Raw genomic sequence first — 25920 nt, 5'->3', positions numbered from 1 at the left:
CCATGGACAGCTTACAACTTATTTCCTTGCTTCCCTTTTAGCTCTCCAATCATTTCTCAATTTGTAATTTTAGGTATTTCTCTGAATATTATTTAAAAGTTGGCACTCTCTAGAGATTATGTTTGATGTTATTTCCTTTATATACAATCTGCCTGAATAATTATAATCAGATCTATATATCAAAGATTCCAAAATCCATATTTCCTTTGAAGATTTCTCTCCTGAATTCCAATCCCATATTTACAGTAACCTAGGAGTCACTGAATATTCCACAAGAATCTTATATCCAATTCTTCATACTCAGCACATTTCTACCACAGTTGCTCTTAATGTTTTCTTCCCTATAATTGTGAATAACACTATAATACCCTATAATCACTGAAGCCTGAAACTAATAACTCACCCTAGACACTTCCTCTGATACTTTCATCCAAAAGGTCACCAAGGTCTTCTCATCAAGTCTTCTCCACTCTCCATGTCCATGTCACCTGCCTTAGGACAGGTACTTATTTCTCCTATAGTATCTTATAATAACTTCCTATCAAATCCATCTTTCATAGTAATTGCTGAGGTAAAACTCTAAAAACATACCCAATCATTTTCTCTTTTCATAAATTTCTTTAATATAGATATGCCCTTTTTCTTTCCCTGAGAATAAAGTCCAAACTCATTAACATGACAAAGTCTTACATAATCGGGCCTTTCTAATTCCATTCCATTGTGTCCTCCATTACACACTACTATTGTTTAAGACCAAATATTTTTTATTTGCCATGTCTTGTATCCTTTTTAATACTGTTCTATTTATCTTAAATACCATACTCTGCTTCTTTTGCTATATAACTCTTACTCCAACTTGAAATCTTAATCAGGCCTTCCCTCCTTTGAGACTCTTTCTAAGATACCCTATCTCATTCAAGAAACTTTCCAATGTTTTTATTTTGGGCCAAAGTACTTAACCTATATATTAATGTTTTCTTGAGAACAATAGAAGAATTGTGATTTTTAAGTCTGTAATCTTATCCTTAGAACTGTCCCTGTTACCTAGTATGCCATCAGTAACTGTTGGATGAATAAATAAATACATTCATGATATATTTGGAAAAATAAACTATGAATAAATTAAATTATGCTGACAAATAGATTACATCTCATCACCATGACTGTAAAGAGAACAATTGACTTTACTACTGCCTGCCGCTCAATCCAATTTACATTTATTGGTTACAAAGCAATGGAGATGGGACAGAAAAGCTTCCATTTAAATAAACATTATAAGATTATGTTCCATAAGCATGGTGTTATTTGTGGTGTAGTTGTGTGTTGTGTAGCCGAACAGATGTTCTTCTATGACTTTCTAGAACTATTTTACAATAGGAATTCAGTTAATTTTTGTCTTAAAGATATCAAGGCATTAATAAGCAACATAGCATAATAGTTGCACAGTAAGAAATAAACTCAGGACTAATCCTGATTATTGATTGATTATTATCTATCTTGATATATATATGAGCCATTTCACCTTCAAAATCAGGTGGGACTCTGGAAAGCAAAATGGAGATTCCTTAGAAAACTTGGAATGGAACCACCATTTGACCCACAGTTATCCTACTCCTCGGTTTATACCCAAAGGACTTAAAATCAGCATACTACAGTGATGCAGCCACATCAATGTTTATAGCAGCTCAATTCACAAATAGCTAGATTGTGGAACCAACCTAGATGCCCTTTAATAGATGAATGGATAGATGTGTGTGTGTGTGTGTGTGTGTGTGTGTGTGTGTGTATGTATACATGTGTGTATATGTATGTGTGTATATATATATACATATATACATAAATATACACACAATGGAATACTACTCAGTCATAAAGAATAATAAAATTATGGCATTTGCAGGTAAATAGATGGAGTTGGAGAATAGCATGCTAAATGAAATAAGCCAATTCCAAAAAACCAAAGGCCAAATGTTTTCTTTGATAAGTGGATGCTGATACATATGGGGGTGGGGGGCCAGGGGGGCAAGGGAAGAATGGAGGAACATTGGATTGTGTGGAGGGAAATGAGAGGAGGGGAGGGGATGGGAGAAGGAAAGATGGTGGAATGATACAAACATCATTACCCTATGTACATGTATGATTACATGAATGGTGTGACTCTACATTGTGTACAACCAGAGAAATGAAAAAGTTGTACTACATTTGTGTACAATGAATCAAAATGCATTCTGCTGTCATGTATAACTAAATAGAACAAACAATAAAAAAAGTAAAAAGAATCATGTGGGAGTGAGGCACTGGTTTCAATAAATCAAGACCCAAAATAATCCAACTATCTCTTGCTCCCTGAAACAAAACTCAGATCATCACAGAAAAAGTCTGAGTATTTGGATGTTTGTATACTTTTTCTTTATCTCATTTTATCTGTAAACAGTCTTTCTAGAACCATAAAGTTTTTGGATCTCACATATTTTTCTTGTGAGGAATATATTTATACCTGAAGAGTAGAGATTGTCTTGTGAATTACAAGAAGCCACTTCTTATGAGAAAATGAGATCACAGATCAAAAGCCCATCCATTGCCATTCATATTAACTGTAACATTGCTGTTATATTTCATGGTAAGTTTATTATTAAATCTTTTAAAAGCTGATTTTTTGAAGTCAAATTCAAAAGACAGAGAAACTCAGTTTTCCCTTAAAAGGGGATTTTGAAAGATCTTCAAAGCACTCAAAACACTGACACACATAGAGTGCCATTCATCTTTCCCAACATAAAGAATTTTAATAGTTTTGAAAAGGAAAGATTTAGTGGTAAATTATTATTTTAAGATCAAATTTCCAAATGCTTATATACTATATAATGTAACTATAAGTGCCTATAATTTCAATGATACTTGCTACAGAAAGACAATTAGCAGATTTATATTGTGAACATTAGCACTTTCCATCTAAATAATTTTTACTCATAATAACTATCTAGACTTTCCTCATAACAAATCTCATTTGATTTCAATGTATTAAGATGATGATATCCATTTAAAATGCAGCTGCATGGACCAACAACAAAGCAAAACTAATTGTTTGCATTAAGCGACAGTCTAGATCAATATGTTTAGTTGCAGTGAAGCAAATGCCAAGTTCAGTTGAAAAATGATTTTTTTATCCCTAGTTCACATTTAAAGCAATGTTCGCCTTCTGATTTAAATTAGAAGAATGGCCTAAGCAGCCCAAAACTACTGGTTCTTTGGGAAGGAGCATTTAATGAGCAAGAAATGAAGGCCACTCATAATGATTCACTGACATAAACAAGAAGACTATGGCTGTTTCACCTTAGTAAATATCCAATTCTTGATGGAGATAATAGAGAAAATGAAACAATATGTGCAAGTGCCGAATCAGCTCCCACCACTGGGTGACTTTTACTTACTTGGGAAAGATGCTCACTAGGAAGTATGCCAAATCTAATACCATGGTGAGTCATATTGAAAGATCACTGATCCATTATTATAAAGGCATGATTTTAAATTTTTAGCAACTTATTTCACCTTCTTGATTCAAAATAAGTCCGTCCTTCCTTTTTTCCAGTTGTCCCTGGAAGAAAATGAAATAGTTTAAACAGAGAAGTAAAAAGAAAATTAAAATAAGTGGTAAATGCTATATTTTTAGATAACCTTTAACTGAATACTTCAGTAGTTAAGAGTTAAATGGGATAATGCATGCAAACCTGCATTGTCTTAATAAATGCCAGTGTTACATAATATGGGGGAAATGTTGGATGATAGGTGGTTAACTGGTATCTTGGAGAAATTTCTCATTTTGAGTGTGTGTTTGAGCCAATACTGAAGAAGCACATATAATAGAACCTGGATTCCAGCTTCTGTCAACTGGGATTTATCTGCATAGTTTTCATCTATTATAGGTCTGATCCTGGCCATATGTGCACGTTTGTAGTAGCTTTCGAAGTTCTAAAACATCTACCTATCCTCCAGATCTTCCTCTCAATGCCTTACCTAAAAGTTCCATCTAATTTGGGGCTCTCAACATCATGTCTTTAACAAGCCTCTCTTTCAATGAATGTGGATTACAAATTTATCTTGGGTTTTCCTGATAATGAATTGAAATATGTAGCATGTACATTAATACCACGAATCTGAAATATCTAGTCCCTATCACACTTCCTTATTTATCATATAAGCCCATATTTTTGCTGGGCACCATCACCCCATTTGGTCCCTCTAGGGGGATCCACAAAGGGCGAGAAGTTCAAGCAGGTGGCAGGGCTACAGCTAATAGCTCCACAGGCCTCCCCTCTGTTGTCTGCTGCTCTGACAAGTTTTCTTCTCTACTGACCAACAGACACTCTCCAGTTTGCCATTCGTAGCCCATGGAGTTTCTACACTATTGGGCTCCAGGTCCAGTGGAAGTTTGCCTGTGTTTTTACAGACACTGGAAAACCTGTTTTACTGTAAAGGAATAGTAGGAAAGGAATTAGAGATAGGAAGAACACATATATGGGATGGTCAAAGACAGACTCAAATGCTTACCTCACACCTAGGCTACTTAGCCACACCTGAACTTCCAGGTCTCTTCTCTCTGCTGATTTTTTATCTCACATGTCAGGATTATCTACAAATTCAGTTTGGCTCACTTGGAGACCTGAAGTCCACCAGAAAACTCAAAATACAATTGTGGAAACTTTACCATGGTCTTTTAATCCTCTATGCAAATTCAGGGACACAGGTTGCGATTTCAGTGCCTCTGAATATTCCATGACAGTTAAGAAGCATGCTACCACGATTGGTCAGAAGCCTGGTCCCCTTGGGCATGGCTCTTGGAATCCTTGGGCACCTCTGTATCTTCAGAGCATCAGGATTTCTCATCAGATGTCCTCTTGGTTAATTTTGAGAGTTATCTTTTCTCTGATTGGGAATGCCTGAGATTAAGAGTGCTTGAATTATAAATTTTTATCATGCTGTTTACAACTTCTAAATTTGAGCATACATTGAAAATTTATATAAATATTATATGAAAATATAAGAAGAGGATCTTCTTTCAAGATAAACACATTTCATAGGAAAGAGACAAATACATTTCTTTATAAGAAAAAAGGGGAAAACAAAGGAATATTTCCTAAATCCCTATAATATCTCAAGTTCTCTTATAAGCTAATAGGAAGTATGTTTTGAAATGACATGATCGTTCTTCAAAAACCACAAAAATAGACCCTAACTTATATAGTACAATAAAAAAGCACTTAGGCTCTGAAATTTGACCACCTGGGTTTGACTCCCATCATTTGCTATTTACTGATTAAAATATCTGTACCTCCCTTTTTTTTTCTTTGTAAAATGGTTTGAACACCAAAGTAACTACCTCACCAGGTGGTATGAGGATTTAATAAAGTTAATGTATAAGGACCCACAGCATGAATCTGGAACACTGAATATATTGAATAACTAGTAGCTATAAGACTTCTTATGCTAATGAATGTGAAAACTTCCATTGGTTCCATATTTCAGCTCTCACATGTGAAGAAAAAAAAAGAAGAAGAAAATGTGCAGTTCCCCAGAACCACACACACACGAAAGTACACACTGACTATTAGGCTACTCTAAAAATCACTCTAAAGCCTTCTTTTGTGAAGATGCCTGCCATGAAAATCAAATTGGTATGCCTCCATGTAAAAATATTAGTATAACTTTAGTCTTACAAATTTTAAAATGCTCATAGTTAGCAAGTCCATGTTGAAGGAACTAAATGCCCCTTTCAAAACTTAAGTGTACAAACTGCTTGATCTCATTCATATGTATAATCGAAAAAAGTTGATCTCATAGAAGTAAAGTAGAATGGTGTTTACCAGATGCTGAGGGAATTACAGGGGAGGGGAGGGGAGGAAATGCTGGCGAAAGGAAATATAATTATAGTTATATAGAAGGAATTTTTTTTAAAAGTCCAGAATGGACAAGTATATAGAGACAGAAAGTATGTAAGTCATTGCCTGGAACTAGGTTGTGGGGAGTTAGGGAATGGGGTGTGGGAGAGGATATGGAGGATGATTACTAGTGGTTATGAAGTTTCTTTTTTGAGAGATGAAAATGAAAATTCTCTAAAACTGATTATAGGAGCGGTTGCAAATCCTTCATGAAGTATTTGCCCTTCATGAAGTCAGAGAGTTCCCACACATGCAACCTGGGAATCAAACATCCCTGAGTCTGCTGTGAGTCCTCAGTGTGTACAGGGTCAATGCACAGGTCTACCCTGTGCCTGAAATGAAGGTGCCTCTGGTCCCTCATCCTTCACCTTGCAGCATCAGCTCTCAATACTGTCAGCACCTTCTCCTGCCCAGAATGTCTGAAAGTATTCCCTTCATACCTGCATTCTCAGATTCAGCCTCTGAAATCAACTCTCTTTCCTCTCCATTCCCAATTAAGCAGATAATCTTTGTGTCCCATTCTGGGAGAGATCTCTTCTCAACTACACTGATGTACTCCACATAAAATAGCTGTTAGTAATTTGTCCATCCCCTATTCAACTTCCATTTTTCAAAAGAATCATTAGATTGTAGTGTCTTAGTTCAGGGTCATTAATTTTGAATAGTGGATGAAGAGACCAGGACAGAGTAGAAAAGAAGTGTTGGCCTAGAGTCTACCAAGTGCCCCCCACAATCCCTAAACAAGAGAGTGCAGGACAGGGACCTCAAGAGGTCACTGTGGACACCCTTCCTCACTCCCTCCTAATGTATAGGCATTGATTTCTCTGTAGAATCGCTGTTATAACAATATTTCAATTTTTTATATATTCTAATGTATAATTTGTTATGTTTTAATGTACTCCTAATCTACTACGAGAATTATTCTTAAAATAGATACTTTCTCATGAAATTGGAGCCAACTTTCCAGACCTCCAGAGAACTCTTCTATAAAAACAATGGAGTTTCTAATCCTTATAACTATTTACAAATAATTATATTTTAGCTATTTACATAACGAACCATATATAAAAATTAGATTTGCCAAGTATACTACTTCATTACTCAGAAAGGACAATTCCTATGATTCCTGGAGAGGTTAGTATTTCTCAGCTTTCTGGCCATATGAAGAGTTTCTATACTGCTGCCTTTCCCCAGAGGGCATATCTTGATATCTTGATGAAGGTCTTTTTTTAACAGCTATGTAGAATTTAGTACACAGTGCATTCATTCCTGTCCTCCAAGCATCCTTGGATTTAATTCTTCACAAATAGATGGGGTCAGGGGTAGGCTTCTGACTGCTTCTGTCTGCTGACATACATCCCACCTCTTCCAGAAGAGTCTGAGGCCATCCCTTCTTCATGACTTATGTCTAGTCACATGGTCCCAAAGGGTGCTGCTCTAATTGAATTGTGTCCCACTCTGTAATAGGTATTTATCAAATGAAAAATAACTTCTTTAAAACTGGACAAAAACCAGGAAACATAAAATCCTCCCCATTGCCATTTTAGCACCAGCACATAACACAGGATGGATTGTTCCTGAAGTGCCTGTCAATTCCATGACTCCCAAGTAGAATTTTTAACTGTGTAGGTTAATTTTCAAAGGATGAGATAACAGGAAGAAAGGAGACACCCAGAATGTTTGCACTGGCCTGGGAATGGGAGTAGGAACTGCTCTTCCAATGGAATATTTGAGGAAATGTGAAAGAGTGTTTATTATGTCAAAGAATATGCAAAAAAAAAAAAAAAAAACCTTTACAAGTTACCTTAATTAAAATCATCTTTTATTCTTATAGGGTTCAGGTCTTCTCCTAAATACAGGATAATAGATTTGGCTCTATAAACATAGCCTAACTGCTTTGCTGCTGGCTTCTTTATTTTTATTGTAGATATATTGGACAATATATTGTAGATATATTGTAGATATATTGGTCAAACGTGGAGTATTAATGAATATCACAGGGCTGGGGATGTAGCTCAGTGGTAGATCTCTTGTCTAGCATGAACAGGGCCCTGGGTTCAACCCCCAGTACCCAGAAAGAAGAGAAAAGAAAACAAAAAAAGAGAGAGAAGAAAAGAATGCCACAGAACTTCCTAGTGAGTTTTCACAGTACAGAGGTCAGAGCCTACAGACTGAATCTCAAGAAAATCAGACCTAGAAAGATGTGATCTTTCAATTATGAGTATATTCAAGTCTCTTTTGGGGCCCTTGTGGGCTTATAATTTTGATAAATGCAGTCTTATCATCCTATAGACATTCTACTTTATTTTTTAATCTTTATGATGAAATAGCTGGTTTAAGGATGAATATTTTCATCAAATTGTTTATTTGATGTTGGGATATAAAACAAATGTGTGCATATACAAATACAGCTATATATATTCTGTTAGAACATAACTAAGACATGCAAACTGAATTCTGTTTAACTGGGTTTTATAAAGACACATAGCCCTAGTGTAGTCTTTCAAAGCACTGGTACAATTTCCTACTAAGGTTACTAGGAGTGAACAAATATCATACTTTGGGAGGTTATCCTAATAAACCTTGATTGCCACATCATGGGAAGACTGTGGGGTTTCAGGAGGATTCAGTGTTATTATTGTGGGTACTCTTAACTGGAGTTAGTATTGTGATGACCACTTGGGTTACCACTACTGATGTAATTAAGAAACAAATAGAAAATAGTTTTAATAGTAGCCTTCTTACATTGAAAGATATCACCTCTGGAAAGCTCTGCTCCTATAAATTCTCAAAGGCCCTTTTTACTGTATTAATGGCAAAATTTATCTCTTTACAAAAATTAGGACCATGCAAAGTCTGTCAAATTAGATTGAGGCTCATATTTTACATTACGTTTTCTGATGAGAAAACCGAGATTCATTTGAATAAGTAGACTTGCACAAGTTCACATAGATGGAAAGAAGGGAGTTGGGAGTATGGAAATTAGAACCTATGTTCCTCATTACTTAATTCTTTCTTTTTATTAAAAAAAAGTTTTGTCCTTTCTCAATACTATCAAAGGTATTTTTCCCAGATGAAACTTTCACTGGTACTCACTGTTTTTAATCTTCCTGAAAGGTATTTACAAATAAAACTGGAGCCATTTCTTATGCAGAAATTCTCAAGGGAAGCCCCCAATATTATCCATTTATCTCTCCTTTCTGGCATAAAAGAGGGTTAGCAACGCTTTAAAAAAAGATGATCAAACAAAACTGACTTCTTTTGAATGCTCACTTTTTCTGATCTCTTTAGATACCACTGTTTGATGCTTTTGTTCCTTTTATAGTTAGTGACATTGATTTAAAGCTTGCAGTGCAAGGACTTATGTTGAGATGGTATATACAAGGCCATTGTACCTTATGCTTCTAGAAATAACCACCATTGAATTTGAAATAATGAATCATAATGTACTTAACAGTGTAATTTCATACATGTCTCTTTTCTCCGTTAAGTTTCTCTTCAAAGAGGTTATTAAAGTCATATCCAGAATGAAGTTTCGGTTGTGTAATTTTGTGACCATAAAAATTCACTGGTTATTCTCATGTAAATGTTGCTCCTATGATAAAAAGTACTCTGAGTTTAAATGCAGATGAGTATCTTTGAGGAGTCACTCCCATTCTGTGAGAGACACTCTCCTTCACAGATTGGGAAAACTGTTACTGAACACTCAGTCGGATGAGGAGACCTACCACACATCTCAAATTCACTTTCTCATTCTTTTCAAGAATGATTTCAATCCCTCTCTATCCTTCTGAAACCTCCAATCTTTCCTCCCTTTCTTATGAGGTGATTTCATCCCCTTCTATGGAGAGAAACAAAAGACCTTCAGAAGGTAATTTCCTCTACTTTTACCACCAAATTTATAATCATTTGTAATCTCCTCTGCCACAACATATTTTACAATCAAAGAAATACCTTGCTCTATGGACTGGGGCTATAACTCAGTTGGTAGATTTCTTCCCTTCAAAGCCCAGGGCCCTGGGTTTGCTCCCCAGTACTGCAAGGAAGAAAAAAAAGGATATCTTACTCTAATCCAAAACTCATCCCCCTGCCTGTGCTTTGGAGTGTAACTACTCCGGTCTTCCAGAGAGCTCAAACTAATGCTTATTCCATCTGTTCCTCCTTTATTTTCAACCTCTCCTTCTGAATTAGTTCCTTTGCCTCAGAGATTAAGTGACCTAAAATCTCTTCTAACTTGAAACAAAACAAAAACAAAGGCAAATCCCCAAACCCCTTCTTCCTGATAACATTGTCACTCTCTTATTACACCTAAACTTATAAGATCTGTCCACGTGTTTTTCTATACCACTCACTCCTCAATCCAATTAAATTTAGCTTTTCTCCCTCCCTACACACTGAAGCTATTTTCTATAAATATATCAATGATTTTCTCAGTGATAAAGACTTACATGAGTGAGGAGAAAAGATCCTTTTAATATAGTTTTGAGTGAAAAAGACAGCTTACAAAACTTAATATAATATATTGACTTTTTTGGTGTGTGGTTTCAGGATTTTTAACACATGTATATACTCTCGCAGTCACCACCACAGTGAAGATACACAAGAGTTCCAGAATTCCAAAAAATTCATTCATGCTATCTCTCCCCTTCCCCAGACCCTAAACTCTAATAACAATTTATTTTTCATCACTGTAGTTTTTTAAATCTTTTTGAGAATGGCATACAAATGGAAAATACAGGTAGTTTTGGAAACTGTCTTTTTCACTCAGTTTAATACCTTTCAGACTCATCCAAATGGCTTACATAAAGAACATTACTCCATAGTATAAATGTATTGTAGTTTATTTACCCATTAACCCTTCGAAGAGCATTTGAATTGTTGCCATTTGGGAAAAAATATGAATAGAGTTGCTACAAAAATATTTTTACAGACTTTTTTGTGTGAATGTATGTTTTATTTCTTTAAGGTAAATATGCACAAATGGATTTTCTGGGTCATATGGTAAAAATGTTTGAGACATCGTTAAATTATTTTCCAGAGTGCCTTTGCCAGTTTGTGTTCCCACCAGTAAGGTTTGAGTCTTCATTTATTTCAAATCCTTTTCAGTACTGAGTATTGTTAGTACTTTTCATTTGGGTTGCAAAATGAAATTCATATCATAGTTTTAATATGCAGTTCCCCAACTATTACTAAGATTGGACATATTTTCATTTGCTTTTTTGGCATCCACGTATCCTCTATAAGTATAAACCTTTAAAGAAGAGCTCATTCCAATACTTCTCAAAGTATTTCTTGAAATAGAAGAGGAGGGAACCCTCCCAAACTCATTCTATGAAGCCAATATCACCCTGATCCCTAAACCACACAGAGACACATCGAGGAAAGAAAATTTCAGACCAATATCCTTAATGAACATCAGCACAAAAATTCTCAACAAAATTTTAGCAAATCGCATACAAAAATATATTAAAAAGATAGTGCACCACGATCTAGTGGGTTTTATCCCAGGGATGCAAGGTTGGTTCAACATCTGGAAATCAATAAATGTCATTCACCATATCAACAGACTTAAAGTCAAGAATCACATGATTATTTCAATGGATGCAAAAAAAACATTTGATAAAATACAGCACCCCTTCATGCTCAAAACACTAGAAAAAATAGGGATAGTGGGAACATTCCTTAACATTGTAAAGGCCATCTACACTAAGCCCATGGCCAATATCATTCTAAATGGTGAAAAACTGAAAGCATTCCCCCTAAAAACTGCAGGGATACCCTGTTTCACCACTTCATCTTTTTTATAACAGTCATTCCAAACAAATGTACAGTGATATTATAGGTTGATTTTGCATTCCTCTAATTATTAGTGATGCTGAGCATGTTTGCATGTACCTATGTCTTCTTTATGGAAATTTCTGTTTAGATCTTTTGCCCATTTTTTAATCAGGTTGTTTTCTTGCTATTGAGTTGTTTGATTTCCTTATGTATTCTGGATGTTAGCTTCCACTATGGTTTGAATGTGTCCTCCATAGTTCCTGTGTTGGAAACTGAAACCCTAATGCAACAGTGTTGAGAAATGGGATATTTAAGATGTGATTAGGTCTTGAGGGCTTTTACCCTCATGGATGGATTCATGCCATTATCTCAGGAGTGGTTTAGTATCTCAAGAGTTTGTAAGTAAGTTTGCCAACCCCCATACTCTCTTGCCATTTCATCTTTTCAGCACAGGATGATTCTGCAAGGAGCTCCTTGATTGAGGTGGAGCATGGAGAATGGAGAAGAGAGGTGGAAGATGGGAAAGACTGCTGCAGTCTCTTCTAGCATCAGGACTAGCCTGGAAAATCTTAATTGTGTTTAAGCTGCACTTCAAATTAAAATTTTCCCCTTTCCTTGTAGGCCAATTTTAGCACAAGGTACATTTGTTATATGGACTCACCTATTCTATTTAAATAAAATGTCTCTGAAAAGGCTGCTGTGATTGATATATAAAAAGAAAGATTGAAGATAATTATGTCATTTTCTCAATTCTTCATTTATTTCTCCACATCTCAGAAATCTGCTCTCTCTTACTCATCATCTCAGTTGCTTCTTTCTTTTTTATTTAATATTTATGGTGAATTCAGAGTAAAGGAATTGCTAGTTTTTACAGCTTTTGCCCTTCATCAGGCCTTATGTGACCAGCATATATTTCTAGCATTTTTAGCCGTTCTGTCTCACCAATATGCCTCACCTTCCACTTAAGGATATAAAGTATGCTATTTTCTTAGCACAAGTGCTTTTCTTCATGATAGAATAGATAGTTTGAGAATCATCCTCTGGTACTCATAACCATTAGATCATTCCAATCACAAATACATTTTATGTAGATTCTGATACAGTGGTAGGAACTAATAATCATCATGTCTTCCCTTCTGAGCATGCCAAATAGACTATAACAGTTTTTGAAGCAACCAAGCTACCACAATTTGCAAAGATGATGATTAGATGGTGACAACCTTGAAATAACTGTAAATTTTGCCTCTTTGAATGAAATAAGAGTTTCTCTGATTTGGAAATGACACTGTCATGGAGAACATTTTATGAATGTTTGTAAATTTTGTGAAATTCAGAACAGGGTGCCTCAGTGTTATTATTCTCATCATCATCTTATTAATAGAGCATGGTGCTCAAATGTAGAATGCACATAAATTTAATTTAGGTTTTTACTATATGTAATTTGCTAAATGACATTGCAGTGCCCTGGATGAGTTTCTCGAGTTCTGAGAGGCGGGCAATTTCTTCTCTCCTCTCTGAGAAATGGAGTCTGATATTGTTGTGGAGAGCTACAATGAAGTGGTTGCCTTGGAGTTGAGAAATAGAATGGACGTGCTATTTTTACCCTACTTTAACTTTTCTAAGAATCTTCATTTAAAATTTCTTTCTTTGTGTGGGGAAGGCATATTTCATGCTTGAATAAACTTGGGTTTCTCACCCCAGAAATAGGCTTTTGTAGCAAATAGAGGAATGTGTAATGTTCAACAGCATAAGAACTATATCTGCAGTGATAGCACTGTTGAAACTGGGTTTGTTAATAGGTTGAGATTTGGGAAATTAAAAAAAAAAAAAAAAAAAAAGACTTACTGATCCCTGAGAGATCTGGGGAGTAAAAGATAAGGTGACAAGGAATTGGGGAAGAAATCTTGTAATAAGAGGTAAGTAATTTTCTAAGGATAGTATTCTTAGAGATCTTTGTTAATATAGGCATGCCAATATAGGTATCTGGGATATCTAAATTTGGTAGGTACCCTCTGAGTGGCTTTACTACATCGTGATCTGTATGTGACATAGAAGAGCTTATGTTTTCTAATTGTAATTTGATCTAATGATATTCTTTTTCATTCACATGTGTTATCTATTTTTTCCCCATGGTCAGATACTAATAGGATAAACAATTTTTCAATTCAATGGATATTTGTCTAACAAGAAATAAAGATGAATGGATTAGTTAATATTCAGGTTAACTTGTTGTCACTAGGAGATATTTAAAATAAAAAGCAGCTGCAGCAAGATAGAAAGTCGTTTTTCTCCCCCACAAAGTCTGAGTGGGAACTCTGGGGTTGGCATGATAGCTCCACTTTCATCAGAGTCCAGGCTCCTTTGTCTTTTGCTCTACCATTTTTAACACATGGTTTCTACTTCATGCTCTTCCTGTACCGTATGCATTTAAGAAGCCTAAGCACAAAGGGGAAAAGGTAGAAAGCAGGGCCACATCACATCTCTCTTCATATCATGTTTGATCACATCCCAAAGGTCATATCTTGACCAAATGGCAAAACTTAGTTGCAAGGAAGACTGAGAAATGCAGTCTTTAACTGAATTAAAATATTCCTAAATACGAAGGTAAACAATGGATGGTATCAGACCACTGGAAGTTGCTATCATGAGTATATTTAGATTTCTGCCCCTGAAAATATTCTACAAGCATTAATAATCTAACATATATAACACCAGAACTGTAACACCAGAAAAATAGAGTAAGTATTAAATAAAATTATATAAAATGTTATCGATTAAAGGAGGGAAAGCTAAAATAAATGTTTATCATTTGAGAAGCAGATGGGACATCCAGGAATAGAACTCAATAGAGTATTGGAACTTCAGAGTTAGATTTTTAAAACAGGAAATTCCTTGCTCAAAAGAGGTTTTAGAATATCTGATAAATAGAACTCTTTCAAACTACACCTACTCTGTCCACCTAAATTATCTGAGATGTGTCCATAACACCAAGGGTGGTCTATTTTGGGGTAATGATGAAGCAATGGAGGCAGAAATGGGAACTAATTGACCTTTACAAGTCTTCAAGCTTCCCAAGATAAGATAATTCTCTTTATCCAATAATTCTACCTGTCTTACTGAATAGGATTTTTTAAAATTTTCTTTTCACTTTTTCCATCTTTTAGGGTGCTTTTCAGGAAATAATGATCACTTTTTGGCAATTCATCAGAAGAAGAGTGGAAAACCAATATTCATTTATCACCGTTCACAAGACATTGAGAAGAGCCTGGATATCACTCCACAAAAGATATATAAACAGAGCTACCATTCTTCTTCTGAGACTCACATAGGTAAACGGCACCACATTGTTAATTCAGCCTATCCTAGACCTGCGTATGACCCGTCTCTCAATCTGTTGGCCATGGCTGGTCAAGATCTTGAAGTGGAAAATCTTCCCATTCCAGCAGCAAACGTAATTGTGGTGGTGAGTATCCAAGTCTTCCAATTCCAGCAGCATCAGGCTTAATTGATATTGATGTGGATGATTTCCCTTGTTATTGATTCTGGAAGAAAAATGTAACAATTTTAAATACTTACAAGTGGTTCTCAAGGATTATTTACCATAGCATTTCTTACTCTCTAATAATTTACTTTTTGTTACTTGATTATTGTCTGTTTCCTTCCTCCCATGAAATTAGAGAACTCATCTATATCCTCTGCTAATAGCACAATGAATGATGCATAATAGAAACTTAATAAATATTTTGATTAAAAGATACTTTAAGGAGACTTTACCATTGCAGCAGATTACATCCTATATTGAGCCTCTTGCTTCTGTGTAATGTGTTCTAAAATGATAAGCATTAGTCTCAGTCCATATAATAAATAGTATTTATTGAAGATTCTCTAGGTCTCTTGACTGAACTCATAACAAATGAATGAAAGGAAGAAGGTGTTTTATAGGGGGAGGAGAGTTCTCTGTCACTAGTAAATAAGATGATTTGGGAGTAAGTTATACATAATAGTCCTACCATCACTATGCAAACATAGCCTATGTTAAGGTGATGCAAAGATCTCATTGCTTATGTTCTTTGATAGCCCAAGTCAGATATTCCCAATTTGTAGCGTGCTCATAGTTTAAATACATGCTATGGTTGACACCTGTTTGGACTATAATCCCTCTCAAGTTTAATAGGAATATCCATATCAAAGCTACATTTCAGCTGATCATTACTCAATATATACATGAATTGAAGAAATATCATATTGTACCCCATATGTACTATAAAAATAAAACAGTTACAGAAAATCTTCCAAATGATTATCACATTTCTGTCCAAAAATATAATCAAAAGAGTTTACTTTTGAGGCAAAGATAAGTCCAAGAAACTATGCTTGCCTTTTGTCAACCTTTCTATGTACCAAATATAATTCAATTTAACATGTTCCTTTTTTCTTTCTGTTCTATCTACTACATATAATACACAGTATCAAGAATCAAAGATCCATTCTCTTGTGTTTCCAACTAAGAAATATTGAATATTTATTTGAAACAGTTGTCCCTTGGGGTATCTGAAAATAGATACAAATGCCAAAGAGCCTCTGGTTTTGCTTCAGAAATGTCTGGGGGAAATGGCAATCATTAAATAACAAAAAAATCTTAAATTGAGAATATGATATGAACTCTTTGTTAGGAGAGAGCATGTGGGTTGTTTGGCCTCCTGAAAACTTGAACACATTTTTTTATATTTCATGAGTAGCAGATGTTCTGAAAGTGAAAGTCACGTCTATTCAGTGAAGATAAATGATGTTAATGATGTCTCTGTATCTGGATATGTGAGTGTTAATGCTAGAGCCCATGGGAGATATTTCCTCTAGTGACCATCATATACCCATAGTCATCAACTCTTGAAGTCACTGTGAATTACAGTTCAAGAGACTTGTTCTATTTTATAATGTCATGTACTGTCTCCTTAATTTAATATTATGGACAATAAAAGGCACCAATGAGGAATTCTGGCACATCATTTCACTTTTAGCCTACTTATGGTTTGCAGATTCATGAAGAAGCTGTATTTTTTCTTTTGAGTGATGATTACACAGAAGCAGTAGGTGATTTTACTGCATTAGTCTTACCTAATGTCTCTTGATCTAACTTCTAACCATGCTGTGGCTTTGGTAGCTTGCAAAAATAATTGCTAGTGCTATTTCCTGTAATACACTTGCATTACTTAGGCATATAGTGCTTTACTAGGAAAACCAGAGGTGGAGTTTTTTTTTTTTTTTTTTTTTTTTTTTTTTTTTTTTTAATAAATCAATAATGTTCAGTTCCCTGAGAAAGCAAAGGGATGACATGCAATTAAATATCAGCTGGTTTGAAGGGCCATTCTACCTAGAAGAGCAATTTAGGAATGGAATGTGGAAGACACAAGGGATATATTCTGAAGCAGCTTTATGACTTCAATGGAATAATTGATGTGTTTGTATGTATAGGGTATACACGTATTTAAAACATACACATATGAATGCAAACCCATATAGCTTGAGGGAATATTGCAGTGGTGCTAAAAAATTCTTTGGTGGCTTAATTTATACCAAAATGAAGAGTGTTAATGAATACCAGCTTCTTTTTTGGGGGGGATGTGTCTCAGTGGTCAGGGCCACTCGACCACTGAGCCACATCCCCAGCCCTATTTTGTATTTTATTCAGAGACAGGGTCTCATTGAATTGCTTAGAGTCTTGCTTTTGCTGAGGTTGGATTTGAACTCAAGATCCTCCTGCCTCAGCCTCCTGAGCTGCTGGCATTATAGGTGTATGCCAGGTGAATATCAGCTTCTTGAACAGGGGAAATTATTGTTTTGTTTTTTTCCAAGGCAGGTTAAAAAATGACCCCCAACCTCCAAATTTTGTATGTAATAATTTCTAAGACTTTAGAAGAGAGCACAATTTTTTTTTTTTTTTGCCTCTGATATTTCTTTCCCTTTTTCTTGTTTCTGATATCACTGGCAATGCGTATTTAGAATGGGGAAATTTAACGAGTACATGTGTACCTCCTCCCTTCCTGATTCCTAATTGCTGCCACGAAGCATTTCGTAAGAGATTTGTCCACAAATAATTTTTTTTTCCTTTTTTGTCTTTCTTTTGTAATCAGGAAAATCTGTAGTTTATTTGTTCCATGGGAAGGACAACACAATGAGAATGTTTACCCCAAAGAATGCCAGTTATGTTCCAGAAACTCAATTAAGAAGCTTTGATTAGGATTTCTGTGCAAGGACAATGTAGAGGGAAAATAAATGGCCTTAAGGTCAGTAGAGACCAGAGGGGGGAAGTGACTTTAGCCAAATGCATGCTGGAAATTCTGTAGCTCTTATCACAAGATTCTCAGGGTACTGTCAGACCCCATAGTCACACACCAAGAAGGAGGGAACTCAGGGGGTACACATGAACATGGTTGGGATGGAAGCAACTGTAGGCATTTCCAGTTCAGGATAGGTTGTTGAGTGAAGAATGTTCTATCCTGGTCAAAATCTGAGAAAACTGGGGGCTAATCATGGGTTTGGGAATATAATGGGAGATGTTTAGGATCAGTGAAGAGGGACAGAGGTAGGAAGATTACAGCTTACTACACAGGATGGACTCAAAGGATGGAAAATAAAGGAAATTGAAAGAAGAATGCAGAGGAGGAGGAAGAGGAAGAGGATGAAGAGGCCAGGAGGAAAGAAAAGGGAAAGGAAAGGACACTGGGCAGGGAAGGGAACAGAAAGGGAGGAGAGGATGCAGTGCAGTTATCTGAGCAGGTAAGAAGTGAATTCATTCTCAGTATCACTCTCTTCTTTTTGTCACAACATGAGTTTTGGAAGCTCCTGGAGTTTCATCCTTGCAGGTTCATAGTGAGTTGGAAGGAGCATCTTGCAGCTGTCAATAACATCCTGGGCTTCCCTGTGAAAAGAGCGATTTAAGTACTCACTTTGTCCCTGAAGAATTTGTGGTCAGGTGATGAGATGGGACTAATTACTTCAAACCTAAACCACAGATTCCACTCTAAAAACCTATAAGCCATGTATGGGAGGGGAGGTTACTTGTATGAGAAATGAGACACTAGTAACCAGGAAAGGTAGAGTAGATGTTGGATGGCAGTTCAGTGTGTGCAAAAGCAAGGGACTTGGACTTCTGTTTTCCTTCAGACACAATAGCTCTTTCAAGAGACAATGAGGATATAAGGACTTAGCACTACCTCAGGAAATGTTCCTGTGCAAAATGGATGACAAAGGTTACACTCTAACCTCTCCAACACTCAAACAGTCTGCAAGTTCACTTAGCATGGGAGAAAATTAAGGTTCCTGGGCTATGTCTTAAAACCCAGACTTTTTGCCAATGAGAAAGACTATGTTTTAGTGCAGAAAGTGTGTTTCAAATGCAGGCCTTTGGAAATTTTTGAACTTTAGCATGTGTTAGAGTCAGTGGTCAAAATACTAATGTCCAAAATACTAAACTGATGAAAGCCACAAGTCTACTGTATTATGGGGTGGAATTGAGATATCTTTCAATTCAGTTCTGGGACACTTGGTCTCAAGTACCACAAAGGAGTACATATAAAAGTCCATGAAAACAAATTTAATTTTTTTAAAAGTTACAATGCAAGGAGATTAGTTAAAAAATAGCTTAAAACATACTCATGCAAATTTATGTAAGGAAAAGGAGAAATTGTATAGGAAAGTGAGTCCTTATAAGAAATAAAGGAATGACACAGGAGATATCACAAGTGAATGGAAAGGATTATTGATCACATGGTATTGGTACAATTGGACAGCTATTTGATGAAAAATCATGATTATATTAATCAACAACACTTACTTTGTGCTAAGCACAAAACATTTGTATTTTCCTGAGCACTCTGCTAAGAATAAAGTATTATTTGTTATAGCAAGTCTATGACAATAAGAAAATGACTATCTTCATTTCTCCATTTTAGCTTTTTACCTTTTCCTCTAACTAGTTATTTTGTACTCACTTGTTCCAATTTTTGTCAGAATAACTGCAGAAAATTTAAATCATATCACACACCACACACACACACACACACACCCCAGTACTTTCCTATTGTCATAGAAATAAAATCATAAAATTCAAACATCTTGTCATGGTGCCATGTCCTACATCCTGTATCACCTGGGGTCCAAGACTCCCAGAACCCTTGACTGGGAGATCCCATAATTTGAGGATGGATCCCAGGAATCTGTGTGTGTTCAGCAAGTACCCTGGAGGATTCCCCAGTTTTGAGAAGTTCAGGAAGCATTGCACATGATCTGTCCACTCTGTATCTCTGAGCTCATCCTGACCACTCTGCCCCTCCCTAGCCCCAGGAGAACTGCTCTGGCCTTCTCGCTATCTCCAGTTACAGACCCATTCCTGGATCAGGAAATTTGTCCTTGTTATTCTCCTGCCTAGAAGACACTTCCTGCAAATCTTGTGTCTTGTACATAATGGAGGTTCAATAAACATTGTAAATGAACAAATAAATGTCAAATAGCAAAATGTTTCTGGACAAGGAGATTCTGAGTGGTTTTTAAAATTGCATTTTTTGTTGTTGTTGTTCTTAAACTACAATGATTTTACTACCTCTTTCTTCATTTTATTACTTTTTTAAAAAAACAGAGATCCTGGATAATTTTGAGGATACATTTCTAAAGTAGACATGTGAAAACAAAAAATAAACATTGAGAACATAATGAATCACTGAAAGGAGGGAGCTGTCTTACACCGTAGCCTGAGTGACATTTAAAACAATAGTTTCCAAAGACATTTGTGCTCACCTTCCTGTTTTATTTTTCCTCATAGCACTTTGACTTTCTTCCTACTATTTTTTTATATCTCTTGATCCTCAACCATAATGTAGGTTCCAAAAGTCTGGAATTTTTCTATTTTGTTCCTGTTGTATCTCCAGTGCCTATTATAGTAACTGGCCCATAGTAGGGATTCAATAACCATCTATTGAATGAAAGAATGAATTAATGTTCAGAGAAACACAATTAAAAAACCTATAACTAAATAAATGGCACATTCTAGCAAGAAAATTTAGCACTTAATTACCTATCCTAATATGGTCTTATTTTATACTTTCTATGTTCGCATGGAGTAGAAATTCCATGAAAAAAAATAAACTTTTTTCTTGTCTATCTATAACTTTTCAGTAATGGATACAAAATTGTCAATGAACATTTTGATGATTGCTTAATTCATTCTCAGTAAAATCACTGAACTTGACTAAAAGTATCCACAACAGTCATTCCACAGTCATTCCACAGATAATAATAAAAAAAAATTAACTATAGTGTCAAGTTAAATTTTAGTTTTAAAAATATCTAGGAACAGAACTTCTATAATTTACTTCACAATTTTGGTTGAACTCATGCTCTTTTCTTAACCTAATTCAAATGCTTCCTATTAAATTATAAGATCTTATATAATCACCTTCATTTTTATCCCAAACTTTTGCATTTGGGAAAGCTTAGTGCTTAGATTTTCCCAGATAATACTATTTCCTTGCAAAATAATCTCTAAGTAGAAATTCCATTCTTGAGCTTGGCATCCTGACAGTCATAACTGTCACCATCTGTTGCTTTTCTCCATTTCTAGCTATTAAATAGTAAGGAGGATCTGGAACACATTCTGGAAATGCTAGAGGCTAATCTTTGGCAATGTCAATGTGCTGTGTCCACAATGGGCCACTCAGTACATCTGCTTGTTTTGGATCGTATAGACTCAATATTAGGATGATTGAAGTCTTAAGAGAGCTGGTTTAATTGATCATCATACTAAAGATAAGCCCTGCTTTCTAGGTATATTGAATTTACTCAGGGACAGAGAATAATTTAGTAATATTTTTATTCTGATTCCAAAAGTTATGCATTCTCATAAAGTTTTAGATAAATTAGAATATTTAGAGAAGGAAAGAGAGGAAATAAAAATAATCCTCAACTATTAGATAACCAATATTAGACAACCAATGTTACATGTATATATATATATATGTATATGTGTGTATACATACATATGTATATATATATAAATTCTTTTATGTGTGAGCATACACATTTTTTAAACAAGTATGGAATCTGCATACATAAAGTTCTGTTCTTTTTTAAACTTAGTTTATATTATAGACACTTTTCTAAGTCATTGAATATCTTTATACAACATCATTTTTAACAACTGCTAAAAATTCCATTATATAGTAGGTTTTAGTTTTATATATTGACTTATTTTCTCAACAGATTTTTTTAAATTTCAGGCCGCTAAACCTGAGAAAGAAAAATAAATGTTGGCTCTATCAAATATAATATTATTTTCATAGCAAGTATCTAATTAATATTATTGAGAGAATTTGACAAGTTTATCTTAGGGAAAGCTACTTTCTTTATGAACTCTGCTCCCTCTGAATAATGCACTATGGAACCTAATTTTATCCCCTTGAGAAACTATGTATATTCCATAGATATTAAATCTTCTGCAAGGGAAGCAACCAAAGAAATAAGCAGGACCAAAAGGGGAGAGAAAAGAGGATGTTCTGCTCAAGAAACATAAAATGTTTTATTTCAGGATTTTTCTTTGAAGAAAATGGTAAGTTCTGTTCCTTTTTATGTTGGAACCTGAAAAATCCTTTTTAATACAAAATCTCCATGATAATGTCACAAAAATAGAATCTGCAGATAAACAAAGGGTTTTTGTATTTTTTTATTTTTGAGCAAGTATTTACTTGAAGCTGGCAGTTCTTTTTCCAAAATGGCCTTTTAGCTTTCCAGTTAAGAACTAGTATTTTGTTCCCTCTGTGAGTGACTTCACCCCTTTATCTTTCCTTCCTTCTTCCTTTCTCTGTTTCTCTCTCATCATAAATACCTATAAGTCAAGCATACTATTTTGTTACTATACAATATTTTGCTTTCAAATCCAGCTGCTAATGGATAATTATACTGGACCTTCTGGGAATCTGACGCTGCCATTGTGTGATAGGGTTGGCACCATGAAGCAAATGCTTTAGTTCTCTCCATGTGATTCCTATTACTCAGGTAGGAAAAAATTGTTCTTTTCTCGTGTTTCAAGGAAATGCAGGAACTAAAAATCTGTGGAAGTTTCTCTCCCCGGGTAGAGTTAGAAAACCTACAGTGCCAATCAGCACTTAGAATGTGAGCCTAGAGTTCAGACAGATCAGGACCAAAGCTCTAGGTCTGGGAAGTACCCACAGACCTAGATGTGACAGATACTGCTGTGGTAGTGGATGAGAGAATAGAGACTTGGAGAAAGAAAGACAATGGCATGTAGACTATCACCATGGGGTAGGAGGAGAGAGAACCAGTACATACAAGGAACAATGGAAATGTGGGCACTTCACTGCTTAAATTATTCCAGCAATCATAACCACTCACAGAATCTCAAATATTAGGCTATGATGCCAATCACAGTCTGCTTTCTAACCCTTTCATTTGCTTCTTGAGAGGGTACAAAACTCCAGATCTGTAACTTTCTGAGAGAACGTGCTAGATTTTCCATTATACTTAATATAGTCTGCCAGTTCTTAGATGCTTGAACCAAACAAGGAGGAGAAAATATAAAGACTGAAGGAGAGAACTGGAGAGAAAACAGAGAAATTGGCACAATGTGCCATGGCCTGAGCTCCAGCTGTGTAGATGCATTATTATTTTTAATACATTATCAACACTATGGAAATCAATCAGCTTACCAGGAAAATGATGCCTGGAAAACAGTGGAAGTGGCTAAAAATGACTATAGTGTAGTGATGAGTGGGCTCACATTATTGCTGTGTCTCCCCTACTTACTATGTAACTTTGAGACTTATTTTCACTATGTTTTACTTTCTGTAAAATGGGAGGAGTTAAAGTACCCACCTCATACAAGTGTGGAAATGAAAGGAGAAAAGGAATCCGATACCCTTACATGGTGCAGAATTCATGTTGAGTACTCAATAAATGGTGACAACATAGAGAAGAATGTTCTTGTTATTTTATATGCAAAGTGCAGATCAAAGGAATTTTATAACAGCACTGAGGCTCAGACCAGGAGGTTGGGCCAGGATCTGGAACTCATGTACACTAGAGGACAAAGCCTCTTGGAGCAGTTTAAGCAGCAGGTAATATTGAAAGGAAGTCTGGACATTTAAAAATGTCCATCAGGGAAGACCAGTAGTAGATTTCAGGTGAAGATTTTAGCAAATTAGAAGAATGGGTATTAGTCAATCGTCTTCTGCCTAGTCACTCTGGAAGAAAAAGGTACTATAATTAGATGTAAACACAGGCAAACTCTTGGGTCTTGCTGGAAGAGCCTTCTCATTCCTCTTTTTCCTTCGGAGTACTTAGTAGAGCCATGGAGGGTCTCCTGGTGGTGTTTTACTTACAGTATTCCTGGTGCCCTAGACCTTCTGGGAATCTGGACAATGGGAAGCAGTCATGGCAAGGATTGAGGATGTGGATTCTGACCTTCACTCCACCTATTTATCATAAATAGTTATGGGTCTAGAAAATTTGGAAAGCAGCAATAATATGGGGGAGGCACAGATCCTAAAAGAAATACCCCAGAGACAACACCAGTGTAGAAACTGAGTGAGAAATCTTCTAGATTAGCAGATCTCTTCCCTTTCTCTTGAGAGGAATCAGACTTCGCAATTTAATTCTGAGTCTGGAGAGAAAGGTGTTGCTGTTGGAGATTAAGTGGCCCAACTATAAGATGACAGAATAAAAGTCATAAAGCCAGTTAAAGAAGAGTGGTAGTAAAGTTATCAGTATAAAACTAAACACTAAATCAAGGAGCATAAACAAAATCATGTCACAATAGTGTCACAACAATCACCCAACACTTGAGGAGAGAAAATATAGGAAGTGTTTATTTCCCCCATTCTCTGACTTATTCAAAAGAAAATAATTTTTTTTTTTATGTTCTTTATATGAACAACTTTTCAAATATATTTGCCTCTTCTTATTGTTGAATCTCTGTTGGATCAGAATGACTTCAGAAATCCCCAATGCATGTGGTCACCTTAGCCATTGATCATTGTCTTTTCATGAAGGAGATTTGGCCAGCATCTTGTAATTGAGGCATTCTCTAAATTCTGTTTTTAAAGGCTTAAAGTTGAATTCAGCCAGTCTTTTCATTCCAAGTTGTTTCTTTCCTCACATATCTGCCATGATATTAGGGGGAAAAAAAAAAAAGAGGACACGACCAACTTTAAATATCTTCCAATAGGCCTTTGAAAGATACTTATTTCATTTTCATGAGTTGGTCTTTTAACAGAAACAATAAAGTTAGCAATAGATAAGTTCAAAGACAAAAAATAACACTCACTTTTGAGGGATAGGCCAGATGTTCACAGGTGGTTTCTAAAATTGTAGAAAGAGATATATTTGTGAAAGGTATTGACCCTCATCTCTGAAAACAACAGCCAGGTAACAAAATCCAGAGTCTGCAGGACTTCAAGAACATAGAAGATGCATCCAGACAGTCAGGGTTAGCAATCTGTCTTACTCCTCCTGAGTTTCCTGGACTGCATGTGTTAGAGTCATACAGTCAATCGTTTTGAATATCTTAGTGTTTTGGATGTGCTTGTGTCTCTGTGCACATGAGCCCCCAGATTGCCTCATGCTCCCGCTGCCAATCACATAAAGCTGCATTATTTAAGAATTTGATTATTTTTCCTACATGAGCAAAAAAAATAGAATTAATGTGTTCAACCAGAACAAATACATTGTGTGTGTGTGTGTGTGTGTGTGTGTACTTTAAACCATTAAGTTGATATCTCTCTTTTCTGAAACTAGTCTATTTTTAAATACGAAATACTAGGCAGCAAATGGCAAAAATCTATATTGAATGCACTACTAGGCAAATTCTTTGGATGTAAACTTAAAAGAACAGCAACCATTATTTATGTACAAATGACTAAAAAAAAACTCTTCACATGTGACCATCAGGTGCCATTTATATCTTAACTATACTTTTTTAGATTATAAAATCAAATTAATAAAAAAATGAAGTCCACACCAAGATAAATTATGAGGAATGGCCAAGTTAAAGGAACAAACACATCTCTGGTGAGTAACTAGGATGTGTAAGTCATGGATACTGAAGAATTAGTAACATCTGTAAGGAACACGTAAGTAGAGGCAATGAGAATTGAGCGCCTCCTGTGTGCTGGACCATAAACAACCCTAGGGATTCAATAGT

At 35.5% G+C, this 25920-nt stretch overlaps 1 protein-coding gene across 1 annotated transcript in view; it reads left to right on the top strand.

The window, feature by feature from the left end:
- Positions 1 to 25920, top strand: part of PTPRR (protein tyrosine phosphatase receptor type R) — a 246176-nt gene that overhangs the window by 5352 nt on the left and 214904 nt on the right. The window contains exon 2 of the mRNA XM_079141329.1: positions 14876 to 15174. Within this exon, the coding sequence (XP_078997455.1) occupies positions 14876 to 15174 (299 nt within the window). The remainder of the gene's footprint in view (positions 1 to 14875; positions 15175 to 25920) is intronic.

The sequence above is a fragment of the Sciurus vulgaris genome, assembly GCF_902686455.1.
Source record: "Sciurus vulgaris genome assembly, chromosome: 5".
NCBI lineage: Eukaryota > Metazoa > Chordata > Mammalia > Rodentia > Sciuridae > Sciurus > Sciurus vulgaris.
This window is presented reverse-complemented; position numbering and strand designations above follow the sequence as displayed.